The sequence below is a fragment of the Phodopus roborovskii genome, unplaced genomic scaffold (genome assembly GCF_943737965.1).
Source record: "Phodopus roborovskii unplaced genomic scaffold, PHOROB, whole genome shotgun sequence".
NCBI classification, from domain to species: domain Eukaryota; kingdom Metazoa; phylum Chordata; class Mammalia; order Rodentia; family Cricetidae; genus Phodopus; species Phodopus roborovskii.
The window spans coordinates 3,144,701-3,161,430 of NW_026126616.1; the positions used below are offsets into that span (position 1 = coordinate 3,144,701).

General features: G+C 44.1%; 1 protein-coding gene across 1 annotated transcript in view; it reads right to left on the minus strand.

Annotated features, from left to right (window-relative positions):
• The window catches only part of Stab2 (stabilin 2), a 147,061-nt gene extending 136,961 nt beyond the window's left edge, over positions 1-10,100 (minus strand). Inside the window, exons 1-3 of the mRNA XM_051206213.1 lie at positions 10,023-10,100; positions 6,471-6,604; positions 2,187-2,302 (exon numbers count right to left, since the gene is read on the minus strand). Of these exons, the coding sequence (XP_051062170.1) occupies positions 2,187-2,302; positions 6,471-6,604; positions 10,023-10,100 (328 nt within the window). The remainder of the gene's footprint in view (positions 1-2,186; positions 2,303-6,470; positions 6,605-10,022) is intronic.
• Between the last annotated feature and the right edge of the window lie 6,630 nt (positions 10,101-16,730).

Genomic DNA, 16,730 nt, shown 5'->3' on the forward strand with positions numbered 1-16,730 from the left:
AGGAGTCAGAAATGCCACAGGTTCCTCCCTCTCCTCTTTCCTTGATAGGCTCTGCTTTACGTAGAGGACAAGACAGAAATACGGTTGGGAGACTGGAAAGTCATACTTCTCAAATACTTGCTAATGGGGATATTAAAAAATTCCACCAGATGATGAACAGCTGAGGGCATCCCTATGCCCGATGCCAGTGATGGGGAATAAGCAGGAGCCATTGTTCATTCAGCCATTAGTTATGGGAAAATAAGCAGAGGATAGAGTTTGCGTATAAAATGAGCTCAAGTATTCACAAGGTAGATAGAAAAACATCAAGATCAAAATTAACCCAGACTTTGAGTATCTGTGTGCCAGTGTGTGACTTTCTGAACCTTAGAGGCCATGCACAGTTATTTAGTCAGGCAGAAACAAAGCAGAGGAGGATAAACTTCCTTGTGGATCCTAGGTGGGTATTTCCATACTGTCTTAGAAGCTAGGGAACAAGTGGAAAATTCATGAATAAAAAATTTTCAGAATTTTGACTATCCAAATAGGGAGGGATTCATATAATTTGCATACCACAGAAAAGATCTGGTTGATATTTGGGTATTGGCATTTATCATCAGTTTCAGCTAATCAATGTTATGATAGGTCACAGAAGCCTGGCTTTATTATTGACTGGGACTTCCTCCAGTGGAACCTGGTCGAAGTTAATGTTTATGTATATATGCTGTGCCAGTTAGCTTTCTCGCACTGTGATAGACATCCTAACCCAAAGCAAGCTGGCAAAGGAAAGGGTTTATTTGGTTCACACTTCTGTGTCACAGCCCATCACCCCATCACTGAGTGAAGTCATGGCGGGAACCTGGAGGAAGGAATTGAAGCAGAGGCCATGGGAGAATGCGCAGAGGCCATGGGAGAATGCTGGGTGTTGCCATACCATGCTCAGACTTTTTCTGCACCACCCAGTATCACTCATCCAGGTGCAGCTTCCCATAGTAGCTTGGACTCTCTCAGATGGATTATATCAATCAAGAAAATTCCACATAGACTTGCCTATAATAGGACAATTTGTTGAAGGCGGTGTTTTTTTTTTATTTTTCAATTGAGATTCACTCTTTCCAGATGGCTCTAACTTGTATCAAGCTGATGAATGAAATAAACTAACCAACCAACCAACCTGCCAACCAACAAGCCTACCTACCAACCAACCAACCAGCCTACCTACCAACCAAACAACCAACAAGCCTACCTACCAACCAACCAACCAACCAGCCTACCTACCAACCAACCAACCAACCAGCCTACCTACCAACCAACCAACCAACCAGCCTACCAACCAACAAACCAACCAACCAACCAACCAACCAACCAATCAATCAACCCACTGACTGACCAACCAACCAGGCTACCTATCAACCAACCAGCTAACCATCCTGCCAACCAACAAGCCTACCTACCAACCAACTGACCAACTGACTAACCAAAATATCCTAACAGCATGCATACAATTTCATATAACTTCATATACAGTCACCTTTATACAGTTTGTCACACTAGGTCAACACTATAGTTTTTTATATATAAAATCCTTAGATATAAAATTTTAGAATACTTCATGGTTGGTTTTGATATTGATAAAGACAGTAACAATGGATTTTGAGAAGTTGTGATGAAGTTTCGTTCTAAGAAAAGTTTGGTGTTATAAATGCCCAATGTTCTTTCTTTGTACATTACCTTTTTATATATACACATATACATATGATTTCTTATGTGTATGATATATGTATATTGTTCCAATTGTATCTTTTTATGACTCATAAAGGATCTTTTTTTATTTTGCTCTTTAATCCTTTCCTGTTTTCTTTGGAGATATGGCCTCCCTGCTATATATCCTCATTGATGTAAAATTTGCTTTGCAGCCCAGGATGGCCTTTGCAATCATGATTCTCTTGCATCAGCCTCCTGAGTACTGGAGTTGTAGGAATATGCCAGTAGGCTTGGTTCAAAGGAATTTTTTTGGAGAGAGATCACTAACTGTAGTAAGCAAATTCCTGTATAAAAGTTGATGGGTAAGGAGGGATTTTCTATGTGTAGATGAAATGCAAAGTTCTGGAAATTAAACTCTCATTCTTCTTTCACTGGGCTTCCTTCCTGTCATATTTCTGTGAATTGGAGAAGCAAGTTTCAAATCCAAAGATTGTGTCACTTACCCATGCAGTCTGGGCCCCAGTGGCCTGGACAACATTGAGGTTGTAGGTAGTCTTTCCTACATATATGGCGGCATCCAGGGACAGACAGGGAGTATGTTCTGATCTCAATTGAATACCTTGAAGAATAAAGAGAGAACGTGAACTGATGATCATAAGGGTAGAGTTAACTCTGGGTGGTGGGATTGTCCTAGACTTTCTTTCTTTCTTTCTCTTTTTCTTTCTTTCTTTCTCTCTTTCTTTCTTCCTTCCTTCCTTCCTTCCTTCCTTTCTTTCTTTATTTATTTTGTGTGTGTGTGTTAGTGCATGCGTGTGTATATTTTCTATAGCATGAATGCATGTGGAGGCCAGAAGATGACTTTGTGGAGTTGGTTCTTTCCTTCAACCTTTATATAGATTCTAAGGACCAAACTCAAACCATCAGGCTTATACAGCAAGCACTTTTACTCATGGAGCCATCTTATCGATGCCAAGCCCTAGATTTTAATTTAGGTTTTTAACACACACACACACACACACACACACACACACACACACACACACACACACACACACACACTGCATATTAGGTAGAATAAATTAGGTAGAATAAGTTTAACAATGAATTATCCTTAATTGTTATATATGGCCAAGTAAAATTAAGAAACAATGAAAATGAAGGGTAGTCTAGTTTGCTTTTGTTAGTGTGTTTATCTATTGCTATCTATTCCTCCAAGCACCTTGAATGAGTAAGGGGTCTATTTGGCTGACACAAGTCTTAGTCCAACATTGAAGCAACTTAGGACAGGAACAGAAGCTTACTAACTTGCTCAGTCTTCATGGAAGAGTCTGCCAGACATTCTACAGGACACAGAGAAAAGTGACTGACAAACTGCCAATATAGGTGGATAGTTTAAACTTTCCTGCTTTGCTGAGGAGTCTGCCAGACACACTGTAGCCTATGGGCTAAAGATGGATGCCTCAACATTTCAAAAAAAAAAAAAAAAAAAAAAACCAAAAAAACAAAAAAACTTCACATTACTGTCCAGGCAGCGAGATGTCTCTGTCAATTCTAGAGTTTATATATTATTCTTCTGTGTCGATAGTTGTGATTATGTTTTTCCTTATTTATGATAAATAAAACCTTAGACTCACAAAGATAGGATAGATGATAAAATAGTTTCTTTAAAATGTGTCAAATGTTAATAGACTAAATATTGTTAGCTATAGTTCTTATTTGATAATTGTTGTCATATATTTTACTATGTTAAAGTTAAAACCCTTCTCTTTATTTAGGCAGAAAAGAGGAGATGATAGAGGATGTCCTTCTGTATATATGTTTCTCTTATTGGTTGATGGATAAAACACTGTTGGCCAATAAGTCAGGGAGATAGGTAGGTCTAGGAGACAAGGAGAATTCTGGGAAAGGTAGGCAGGAAAGCCTGCCAAAAACAGTTGCCATGTAAGCCATCAAAGAAGTAACAAATCCAGATCCTTCTCCGGTAAAATAAGACCATGTGGAAATACATAGATTAATAGAAGTGGGTTAAAATAATTAAGACAGAGCTAGCTAATAAGAAGCCCTAGACATTGGCATCTGCATGTTTATTTGAGACTGAAGCAACCATGGGACTAGCCACGACAGAAAGCTCAAGCAACATGTGTATGTGTGCATGTGTGTGCATGTGTATGTTGGAGAGCCAACCCAGCAGTTAAGAACACTTGCTGCTCTTCCAGAGGACCCAGGATAAATTTCCAGAACCCACAATGTGGCTCGCGAACATCTGTAACTCCAGTTTCAGAGGATCTGACACTGTCCCTTTGGCCTTTGTAGGCATTGCAAGCACATGGTGCACAGACATACACTCAGGCAAGAAAACCATACACATAAAATAAAAACAAATAAAAAAAGATCAGGTTGGGACCAAGTTTTTCCAGAGCAGTTCCTAAAACCCAGCTGACTAACCAACAGCAGTTACCTGCTTTGTGCACACCTACGTCAGGGAGAGCACTGACATTTTCTGAGATTATGCAATTTGGAAGCAACATGGATTAACTTGGTAGCATACTAGTGAAAAGGGAAAATGCTACGTGATCCTACTGAGATAAGGAAGCTCAGATAGGTGAATGGATGGATAGAAGCAGGGCAGAAAGTGGTTGTTGGGGTAACGTCTATGCCTGTAGCTAACAATGATGTCAACTTGAAACTGTAGGTGCACAGTTTGCAAAGGTGGGGGATTGCGGGTTAGTGCTCTTGTCAAGGAGAAAAAGAAGGTGCAGCAAAAACAGATGGGTGGAATTGGTGTGCTTATGGGGAGCTTGACATCATGGTGTTGCAGGTGTACTGGTCTCTAAGTGCATTGAAGTGTGTGCGTTAAACAGTTTTGTATGTTAACCAAACCTCTATAAAGTGATATTTTAAACATCAAATATATAAAGAAAAATAAAACAAAAGAACCAATCAAGCTTTGTTTTTTTTGTTGGTTTTAGCATAAATAATTGACAGACCAGTCTATCATTCTAAAATGAGCAATATACATGAAAAATTTTAGTGTGTGTGTGTGTGTGTGTGTGTGTTGGTAATAGTAATAGTAATAGTAATAGTAGCTAGAGTACATACAACCAAGTGACCCTTATCAAGAGAGTACAAAACATTCTTGTAAGAAGCCATGTAATTTTAACTTTGAATTTTGATATGATCTTAATAGGAAATGAGAGTCATGGCAAACAAGCTCTCACTCAGGTAACTCATTGTTTAACCAGTCCATGTACTTGCTAATTCTAGGCCAGTTAAAATTGAGAAACTTTGGTTTTATAATATTATATAATCATAACAGGCAAATGTGAATGCAAAATGTTATTATATAACAATGCTGTTTCATTTCACTCATGTTAAAATAGTAATTTGTCATTCTTGAATTAAAAGTGAACTCACTTAGGCTGGAAAATGGCTCAGTTGGTAGAGTGTCTGCTGTGCAAGCTTGAGGATCAGAGTCTGGATGCCCAGTGTCCTTAAAATGCTGGGCACTGTGGGGCCCTCCCGTAGCCACAGCACTGGAGGAACAGACCAGAGGCTTCCTAGAACTCTCTGGGCGGCTATTCCAGCTGAAACAGTGAGCTCCAGCTTCAATGAGAGGCCTTGTCTCAACATGTAAGATGGACAGTGACTGAGGAACACACCCAATGTCAATTCTGTCCTCACACATGAACACACACACACACACGCATGCACACACATATACACACACCAAACATGTACACATGTATATAGTACATAAATAAACTCAACTTAATTCATTGAACGATGCCTAATTTCTAAATTGGTTGGGTGAATACGTAGAAAGTTGTGTTAGCCTTTGAGCCGCCTAGTTACACCTGTTAGTAGGAGTGCAGATCCACTTGTCCCCTTCGGGAGAAAGCAGCCTTGAATTATGAGTTCTGGACCAAAAGTGACCTTCAGGAATGTAATACAGACAGTCCAACAAGGCTAACATTTTCCTATCCAACATCATTGGTTCTAATTAATATCAGGTCCCACAGCTTATTAGCAAAATAAACACTAGACCCAAGGCTTAACAAATTTCTTTTGCTTTTGAGAAAGGATCCTGATATGTAGCCAAGACGACCTACAAGTTTTTTTTTTTAGCATATTAAAATTAGAACTCTATTTTATTTATCCATGTAATCTGTCTATCTATCATCTGTCTATGGTGTATATGTGTGTTTCGTGCATGAGTGTGTAGATATGCATGCTCATACTCATGGATGGAGTCCAGGGCAGGATGTCAGGTGTTTCCCTCCATCGCTTTCTGCCTTGTCTCCTTGGAAGAGGGTCTCTCACTGACCTGGAAACTTGCCATTTGGGCTTGGCTGGCAGACCAGTCCAGAGACCCATCTTTCTCTGGCTCTCAGTGCTGGGTCACAGGCACCCATAGCTTCATCTTGTTTCTTACATGGGTGCTGAGGATTTGACCCCAGGTTCTCATGTGTGCACTGAGCCATCGCCCTGGTTCTAGAACCATTTTCAAATGAAACAAGATCCAATCAAACACATAGAAGGGCAAGGGGAAGAAAAGAAGAGTGCTTATGTACAAACACAATTTTGCATTTAAGTGTGAGTCAACAGTCACAACGATTTAGACTCAAGTCCATAGAATGTGAGTTACCTAAGTTTGGGCTCAGTGTAATCTTGGAGTAAGAGATAAATCCTGGAATTACTTTGCAGTGTTGGAGACAGGGTGCTCCCATTTGGAGTCACAATTGTTAGGGTACCAGGACGTGGAAAACTTATCTTCTCTTAACGAGTACCTGCAATCTCGAACCCCGACAGAGCCATTGGTAATCTTGACATAACCATCTGGACACTTGGCTTCAAAATTAACTGAGCAGGCTTGGCATTCCGTCCTGATTGTCAGAAAAGACTTCTTATCACACCTTTTTGCCTGTGCAAATACAGCAAAGAACACCAATTCCTGTTATCAGAGCCTGGCACAGTATCTTGTAAGGCTGCTAGTTTACCTGCTTCATCTCACTAAAGTCAGGAGTGGCTAATCAACGAGGTTGATTAGTACCAACTGGCTTGTTAGTGAGAGATCCCACAGGGTATTGCAGCTGGCTTGAATTCCAAGTGTTAGCACTTAGGCTTTGAACTGCTTTTTGTGACTGCTACCTCTGTTTGAAATGTTTGGTTCTTATCTGAGTTCTTCCTGAAGGCTTCAGAGACTTTGCAAACAAAACTAGGTTCTGAGAGGGCTTGGGAGACCAAGATGTCTCATAGCTGAGACTTGCTTGGGCAAATGGGTTCCTTTAAACAGCTTCAATTATTGACTTGCTAAGAGGTGCAAATTGTGAACAATATTTTTTTTTTAATTGATTCCCCAGCTGTTTAACTAAACCTAAAATTCATCCTGGTGGGACCGTTTTCCTTCACGGACCCGTGCAAAAGGAACTCCGACATGGCTTGCTTCTTTCAGTCTTCTCTGGAAAGAGTGCTGGATCAGTGGGCAATGTCTGCCATGGATGTGGGCGTGGACATGATACTGCTTCTGGAACCTGGAGCCCCACAAGGTAGGGTGATGTCAGGACTCACACTTGTCAAAGTGAGGAGCCTGAGCTGTCTTGCAGAGGACCTGTTTCATGTGGCTTAATGTTACAGTGGGTTATTTGAGATCATTGTCTATAGATCACTTGTCTTCAGGGATGCTGTGGATGCTATGGGAGCATCCATAGAAATATCTTCTGTGGGGCCAGTACTGTGCTAAAGGCTATGGTGGACAGTTTTCTGTTCTAGAGAGATGTGTAGGATTTAGATTTCTATTCAATCAGGCAGCATGAGAGCAAGGACATGTTGTTCATTGCTCTAGCCTGAGCCCTTAGAATGTTGACATGACACATGGCAGCGTTGTCCAGCAAATATGTGTTGATTAATTTAACCCACTGGGGACATTAGGAATAGCTATTTGACAACATAAGGTGGCCCAGGATTAACTGCTTAACTGAATGCCACAGGCAGACTTTGTCCCCTGTTGCTCCTGAGCTGACTTTCCTGGATAGGGTTCCCTGTCATTCATGTAGTCTGCAAAAGGCAGACTAAACCTCAGAGCACAAGGTGGAGCCTGGATCAAGTTCTGCATCCTGTGAAGGGTGCAGCCTTGAGCGAGCTCCTACTCTTTGTTATTAGCTGTAAAAGGGAGACATTAGTAGCCAACTTTCTGGGATGTGCCAGGTGCAAGCTGTCTGGCCTAGTGCCTGGAGGAGCATGGTAATGGATGATGGCTTCTGAAGCTCTACTCCATCCGTCCTCAGAGCCTGGTGGTGATCTGACCTCATGGGAATGTCCTGTCCCCTACCCAACATCTCTTCCCTGACACTATACTCATTCTTTCCTTTGCTCAACTTCAAGTCTTCCAGCAGTCTGTTATTGTCATTTTCCAGAAAAGGTTTTGAGTAGCCACACCCACCTCAAACATCCTTCTGCACTTCCTCCCAAGCACGGGTATGCTCCATCACAGTGAGTATGTGCTTACCCAGGGATACAACTCAGGCTCTCGCGAATGCTGGGGAAACACTGTACCAATGGAGCTGCAACTCTAGTGCCCCGATTGTTAGTCTTTGCTCTCTATTAAAGGATTTCAGACAGGGCAGGGTCATGCCTCATATTTCTTTGTCATCCTAGCAGGCCAGCACTGGTCAGGTGTGATGGAAACATCCTCACACCTGGACGTTCATCAGGACATGTAAAGTCTGCAGAGGGAGGCACCTTCCAGGCTCAGAGCAAAGTATGGTTGTGCCGCCTCCCAAAGGTGTCATTTGCATTGCTCCAGAGAGTAGGGCAAGGGTCACAGCTGTCATCGCAGAGGTGGTGAAGGTGAGGAACGAAGATGGATTGGAATATGCAATGACTTGCCCAGGGTCACATATGAGTTATCAGCCTCTTGGCTCCTTAATTGGCCCTTTCTCCAAGCACCCACGTGGCATAGAAAAAAACAACCTCGACTTTTACTAGAATCTTCCATTTGGTGATCATTGTGAACCAATGTGCCCCTGGGTATTATTGTAGAATATTGAGCAACACTCTCTTTAACTCTAGTGATGTGATCCAATATTTCTAAAAGCAGGGTTTCATTTACACTGGAGTCCCTCTTTGGGTAGATGGGTAAGTTGATGTCATGTTTATTTTTCCTTCTTAATATGCCCAATTTAACTTCATTTAAAGAAATTCTTTGGGCTGGGGATGCAGCTCAGTTCATAGAGTACTCTTCCAGCATACTCAAAGACCTGGGTTCAATCCCAGGATATATATATATATATCCATATATATATATCCATATATATATATATATATTCATATATATATATGGATATACACACACACACACACATCTGGCTTTCAAATTACTGTGTCCAAATGGAATGACTATTTTATAAACTTAAACCAATGGAAAGAACAAACTCAGCTTCGAATGGCAGTCCAGGCTGAGTGTCTGCGCAGAAGCAAGCCCTCCATGCTGAAGTTAATGGTGACAGCAATGTCTACCATTTGCAGAGCTCTGTCTTGGGAGCAATGGAAGCTTGGAGAGTAGTCAACTTACTTGCTTGAGGCTAGTGCAATGGACAGCCCTATGGCCCTTCCTCTGAAAATGTAGATCAAATGTAGCCTTCTCTAACTTCTGGGCTGGAGAGGCACCCATCATGTAATTTGCCATGTTCTCAGAGAGGTGCCCTCAGAGCACAGCTAGAGTGGACTGGCGTCAGCTGCAGCTCTGTCTGCTGCTGAGATCAGATACTCCCAACCCGTCTTAAATAAATCACCCCAGATTGCTGCTCACTGAGATTCAATCTGCGGTGGTGCCTGTGTGAGCGACTCTGGGGTCCTGAGTACTGATGTACTGAATGAGGCCCAAAGGAAGGTCACCATAGTCCTGCACTACAGCCTGAGGAGGGCAGAAGGCACGTGTGAGTGCCTGATGGGTTCGGGAAATGTTTCTGATGATTGCTTTCATCAACAAGGCATCATCAATCTACCCTGGAATTCCCTTGGGCACCTTCCCACAGCAGCGCTTAGTTTCTACATTTGGGAAGATGGGATGGGGGTACCCACAGTACCAGGTGGCCCAGAGAAAACCCAGAGCATGCAGCTCTGTCAGGGGAAGAGAGACGTCAGCACTGAAATCAGAGATTCCAGCTTCAGAGAAATAGCCGGCGCAGTGCATCATCATACAAGGACAGCATCTCATGTTCAGGAACTTATTCTGTGAGTTTTCTCTTGACTTTTATGAAGTCCGGGCAGGGAATTTTGCCCAAGACAATGCGGGAAAACAAAGACATCAGCAAGTGAAAACACAGGAAAGTTTTTCTTACCTGCCCTGTGGCTTCAGCTGGGGAGCAGGTATTTTGCACAAGGAACCCCAGGAAGAGGGGAATTAAAGGCTGTATCATGCTGAGGAAATGCTGCCTCCTTCCCTTGCCAGGCCAGGGCAGGGTGGGTTAGCTATTTTCACTTGCGTTGATGAGTTCCCGGGGAGTTCTTTCTCATGCCCCTGTCTTCTTTCGAATCCTTTCCTTCCTCTGGTTAGAAGGGAGATAAGATGAGGCCTGGTGGGGTTTCCACAGGAGCTGGGTGGGACAGGCCAGTCTGAGCTGTATATAAGTCCTGGCTGAGTGACAGGATTTCCTGGAGGGGCCGAGGCAGAGACCTGACTGGGGTTTCTGTGCCTTGCGAAACTCCCAGGGATGCGTGGTCTCCGTCCGATCCATCACTGTGCCCACTTCTGCTGCCTCGATGCTCTTCCCACATCACACCCTGGGTCATCCTGGGCCTGTCTGTCCCAGCATATAGGTTCAGGGGTTCTGTAGGGAGAATTTGTGGGAGGGTGTATCACTGTGCTGCGCAGTCCCAGGCTCAGAGGGAATGTTCCAAAAGCCCGGGCCCTGCCTTGGATGATGATGGAGCCCTCATCCACCTGAGGCTGTCAAAGTTCATGTTGGTGCCAGAGGTTGGGGTTTCCACTCACCCTTTCTGCCCTTCAGGGTTGTTCAAGCAGTGAGTGGCTGAGCCTGTCCCTGCAGTCTAGCCCTTCAAGGCTGAGTCTAATGCTATGTCTTCCAGGAAGACGCCCTCTCCTCTTCTTCCTGACTGTTGTGCACCATGAAACAAAAGCCCAGTCACACACATTGCAGCCCATCTGTGTGTCTGTCTCCCACACAAGTTGTGAATTTCTTGAGGACAGAGGCACAGTGTTCCCTTTTCTGTACCCCATGAAGCCTGGAGCAGAAACCCAGGCTTGGAAAAAATAAAAATAACAACTAACACTCTGCAAACTTACCCCATGCCAGGCCCTGTTCTGATCCTGTCAGTTCAGGCAGCCCAAAATTCCAGCATTTGATGTTTAAGTTAAGAGTGATCTGTGGTTGTGTGGTTTGCCCAGACTAGCTGCTGTCTCCTCATTGTCAAAATGAGACATTGCCACAGAGGGCCTGTGGTTGATGCTGGACCTGCCTGAGGCGCACTTTTCATCCCAGGCCAGCTTGGTCTACATAGAGAACTCCTGGCCAGCTAAGGCTGTTTAGTGAGACCCTACCTTAAAGTGAGCAGGGCCGATGGTCAGAGCGGACAGAGGTGACTCACCTGTACTGAAAGCCCATTGGCCACTCTGGTGTCTTCGTCATTTCAGCATAGCATAACGTGGGCAAATTGGCTCATGGGAGGTTTCAAGCCTTGTGTAAAGGATATTCCTCTAGCAGGATGGATTGCAGGGGTGTACTGATGTTCCCCCGTCAAGTCATGTGGGATTGCTTCAGCCCCTCAAAATCACACTGTCAAAAGCACCCTAGGATATTGAGGCAGGCAAATCAGTAGGAGTGAGTTGAAGCTAATAATTCCTTGCCATGCTGGGGTTTTACTGTAGTATTTCACCAGCCTGCGGAGGTCAGATGAACCAAACCAGCCTTTGACCTCTTCAAGGTCAGAGGTCAGCTAAAGCCAACATATGCACATGCATCCGTTTAGCTCCAACTGTTGTTAGAAACTATCCCAAAATTTATATCTTCACAGACAGACGATTTTTTTAGTCCATTGCCACTTCTTGGGGGGACTAATTATTTTTAAAGGAGAATTAATATCACGAGGTATCACACACTGAGAGTCCAGAGTCTGCCGGTTTCAGGTGGAATGCTTATGTCTTGGGTTGGGTGCACACTGGGGCCAACCACTGCCTGTGGGTGATGCCTCCTATGATGCACAGGAGAATGAAGGCTGCTTGGATAGAGGTCCTCGCCTGTGACTGTCTCTGTCGTTGCCTGGATCCTCAGAACAGTGCTCTGCCCTAGTAAATCAATGCTCCAGGTTGCTATTAGGTGCTGACATGGCTGAAGGATTTCCTGAGCACTCATCAGGTCCTGGGTTTTTGAGGAGTCAGCTTCCCTAAGCATGGGATGCATCCAACACGTGTATCCTCGCTCTCAAGGCCCTTTCCTTTTCCTCTGTTAGCTTAGATCTTTGCACACAGCAAACCTTGGTGTGTGTGTGTGTGTGTGTGTGTGTGTGTGTGTGTGTGTGTGTGTGTGTGTGATATTTTTATTTTTCCTTTTTGTGGAAGCCAGTCAGCTGGTCTTGTTGTAAGCAAAATTGTAAAGTAGGCAAACTTTCTTCCAACTCCAGTGCTCGCTGTTTCTTTCTGTATTGCCCCCTTCCTCTCCATTCAGTCATTTAGCCAATCATTAGACAGTGGGCACGCAGTCACCTACCACATCCTTCTGGTGTGCATGTTATTCCACGGCAGACAGAGGTTACTTAATACATAGGAATAGTGAATGTTTACCATCCATCCAGTTGTTCAGTGTCTGTTTTAAACAAAGTCTCGTATATACCCCAGAAAGGGTTTGTATTCATCTTCTTGCATCCAGTTCCTAAGTGTGGGATTACGGCATGCACCATCACACCCAGCTTTGTGGTGATGCTCTTACGTCAACCTCTCATGTGCTGGGATTACAGCCTGTGCCACCTGAATCAATTCATTCATTTGTCTTGCTCAAGGTTACTGCGCACCTGACAATGTGCTAAACTCGTGTGGATAGATGTAGAGGTCAAAGATAAAGAAAGGCCCATTCCATTCCACGGAGGATGACTGAGCACACACACTGTTAGACCAGGAACTCTGAGAGAAATTTTAGCTCACAATTGTGTGTGCAGCCCATCCTAAATCCTAAACAAATCTAAGTCAACATTCGTCTAAGTTTTGTTCTGATCTCTGAATGGAGAGGACCTTCTTGTTTCCTTGGATCTGCTAGAGACGAGTACATCCTTTAGTCCTTGGCTGTCATCTTTCTCCTTTGCTTTCTATTCCCCGCATGACCTCAATGTAAAATCTGATGCATACTCTGCAGTCACCATCTTCCCCTGCCCTGCCCCTATAGGAACAGAACTTGGAACACTTGGAGCCCGCTGGCAGGAACTCAGTATCATCTGATTTCCAAGCAATATTTATGTCCCATTCATTTGCAACAATGGTTCAGACAATACTCCAGGATAACAGCAGAGCTGACACACCAGTATGAGGTGGCTGTGACTTCATGAAGCCCTGTGGTCAGGGACGACAATCAATCAAGTGTTTCCTGTTTCTGCGTTTGTTCAGGTATTTCATTCCTGCAAAACAAAACAACCCCCCCCCCAGAAACCAAAACAACAATAACAACAACAAAAGCCTGCTTACTGGTGAACACACTGTGTCACCATAATATCATGGTGTCAGATGCTGGTTTTAACCCAGCACATCTCTTCAGACTCAAGGTCAGCAAAACTTTCTCTTTTAGGCTTTATAGGTCATAAGCGTATCTGTAAGCTACATTATTTCTTGAAATATGGTCAGCAACTATGAATGGGTTGTGCTTCAGTAAATCTATTTACAAAATGGGTGGGGTGGGCTGGGCAGTCTTTTCCATGTGGCTGTTAATTTGGGTACTTCTGCTTTAGCTAAATTGTGACCATAATTTATCTCAATCCACAGTAAACCTCATTGTCTCTTTGCTCTTAAAGTTTCATATAGCAGAGGAAGACACGGAGGGACACAGCTTTAATCCCAGAACTCACAAGGCAGAGATAGGAAGATCTGTATGAGTTTGAGGCCAGCCTGGTCTACAAAGAGTTCCAGGCCAGCCGGAACCACATAACAAGATCCTGTCTCAACAACAACAACAACAACAACAAATAGGCTTTTAGAACAGAGCATAGAGGGTAATCAGATGAGTTCAGCTAACTGATTTCTATCTCAAGTACTACAGTTTATTTCTTACTCAGTAGTAATAGCAGTGTCATCAACGGTAACTGTAACAGCAGAAGTGATATATCATCTCTTAGTCGCTGTTCAAATCATGTTCAGGTTTGTAAGTCATTTCCTCTGAAAGTGTTAGGGAAAAGGATGAATATATGGTAAAGAGGAGGTTCCGGTAACAGGGATAAAACAGTGGTTTTGGATGGTTTTCCAGTGTTACATACATTCTGGTAAAATTAATAACGCCTAATGTTCCTGGAGCTTTTCTGAGGGCCTGGGTGCAGTACCAAGTCTCCACCGCACTTTGTTTAACTCAGCCTTCTGCATCCACTTGAGGAAGATGTGGATTTTTATATGCATTTTACTGCTGAGACAGTGAAGTTTAAAATAGTCAGAAACTTTCCCCCAGCTGGCATGCGTGGAGTTGAGACTTGCTTGTGTCTGCAAAGGGGACGTTCTATTTGCCATATCCTTTTGTTTGGACAAGAAGAGAATGAAGAAAACCCACCTGTCAGTAAAGTGAGCTTTACTCTGATTGTCCTTACCTCAAAAGGAACAGTTTTTTGCTACTGGCCCAGAATTTTCAGATGGCATAACCCAAGAGCTCGAGTGTCTGAGCTTTGGCATCGTGGTGGCTGTCAGGCACAACCACAGTGTCCTAGAGGCCTAATTAAATCAGCAGAACAATAGGATGTGTTGAAACTTTAAGTGCAGCTGTACTGCGGAGGAATGTCGCCTGTGGGATGCAGGCCCTGGCCTTTGCTGGGCGGTGCTGAGGCAGCTCTGGGCAGAGGGCACACGCTGCCTCCCGGCCTCCCGTTCCTGGAATGTGGCCGGCAGCTGACAGCCACCCTGCTTGTCTGGAAAGGGGTGGCCTTAACCATAGATGAGGTCTTGAAAGCGGCCTCTGTGCATGTCCTTTTGTTGTGTGGCTCAAAAGAGTCGGTCAGCTGGCGCATTGCTGCCAACAAAAGGGAGCTGTCTTTGAACAGGGGCAGGGCTCCCTGAGAGGTGATGGGTGTGTGCGCGTGCATGCGCCTCTCTTCATATCTCTCTCTCTCTCTCTCTCTCTCTCTCTCTCTCTCTCTCTCTCTCTCTCTCTCTCTCTCTCTCTCTGTGCATCCACCTCCCTTCAGTTAGCAGTAGTATCAGTTTGCCCTGGGAAAAGTAGACACAGTTAAGAAACATATGCTCCACTCGGTTAAGTTTTGCATTTCCACAAGTATGAAAAGGGAGAATAAACTTTAGAAGTATAACTGATGTAAAATTTGGGTCATTTCCGCTGGATTTGGAACACAGGGAGGCTTCCATCACAGAAGTCACTCTGATGACAACTCACGCTTAAGAGAAATGATATGGCAAAGAGTAAGGCCTCAGCGGAGGGCGGGGCAGGGCTGGCCTCACACTCTTTGAGATCAAGCCCTCATTTTCAGTTAACTGAGCCCGATATCCATTTCCCCCCTAAACTATTCTGCCCGTTATGCCCTTCCTGATCTAACTGCTACTTCCGAAGTCTCGTTTCCCGTCTTCCTTTGGAGAAAGGAAGACATGGGGGTGGGATCAAATGCTGTGATGCATGCTGGGAACTTTCTGCAGCATTGCAGTTGTTCTTTGAACGGGGAGGGAGTCACATTCTAACGGTCCTGGCAGGGAAACTGAGGCTCAGAGATGTGGGTTGTTTGTTTGTGGGTAGCACAGGTTTTATGCAGATGGGCTGAGTGGCTAACAGAGGCCTTTGGGATAGAATCTGTACCATTCCTATAATAGGAAACATTGAAAGAGAGAAGCCAGGGGCGTGGGAGGAGTCAGGAAATTAAGCTCTCCAAGGTGGTCACTTTGATGGGGCAAATGATATTAACGCACCAAAGGAAGACTTCAACGGACTGCACATCTGTCCTCTGCAATGACCCAATTTGAGTTTTCATGTCTTGTGTTTTTTTTTCTTTTTTTGTAGAAATGACAAAGTGTCAGAGATATAAAAGAACAAGACAAGAATCTGACAGGTATAAGAATTTCAAGCGCTCCAGAGATGGCTCAGTGGGTAGGAGCAGTTGCTGCTCTTCCAGAGGACTTGGATTTGAGTCCCAGCACCCACACGGCTGTTTATAACTGTCTGTCCGTGTAGCCCAGGTGAACAGATGCTCTTCTCCTGTCTCTCGGGGCACCGGGCATGAACTCGGGCAAAACGCTGATGCACATAAAATATAATGAAGCTTTAAGGAGAGAAATCTTGAGACATATTAAGATTTCCTTTATTTGGGTTGAGCCATTGAGTACGTTCACACTGGTCACTTTTCCCATTGCCAGAACAAAACACCGAGCAAAAGCAACTACAGGAAAGAAAGGGTTATTGTGGTCCACCATGTGAGGGTTTCGGTCATTACTGTGGGGAAAGTGTAGCAGTGAAGGCTGTGAAGGCAGGGACTTGATGCTGCTGGCCCTGCTGTAGCTGCACTCAGGAAACTAACAGATAAATGCTGACTTCATGCTTGCTGTCTTCTTTTCGTTCAGTCAGGGACTCCAGCCCAGGGAATGGTATCAGCCACCTTCAGGGTGGGTCTCCCCACCCTCAAAAATCCTAATAGACATTCCCTGAAGTGGGCCATCTAGGTGAGTCTAAATTTCAGTCAGGGTAGCAATGAGGATAAGTCATTGGAAAGCTGCTCATAATGGCCAGGCAGTGATGGCGCACACCTTTAATCTCAGCACTCGGGAGGCAGAGGCAGGTGGATCTCTGTGAGTTCAAGACCACAGCCTGGTCTTCAAAGTTACACAGAGAAACCCTGTCTTGAAAAAAAGA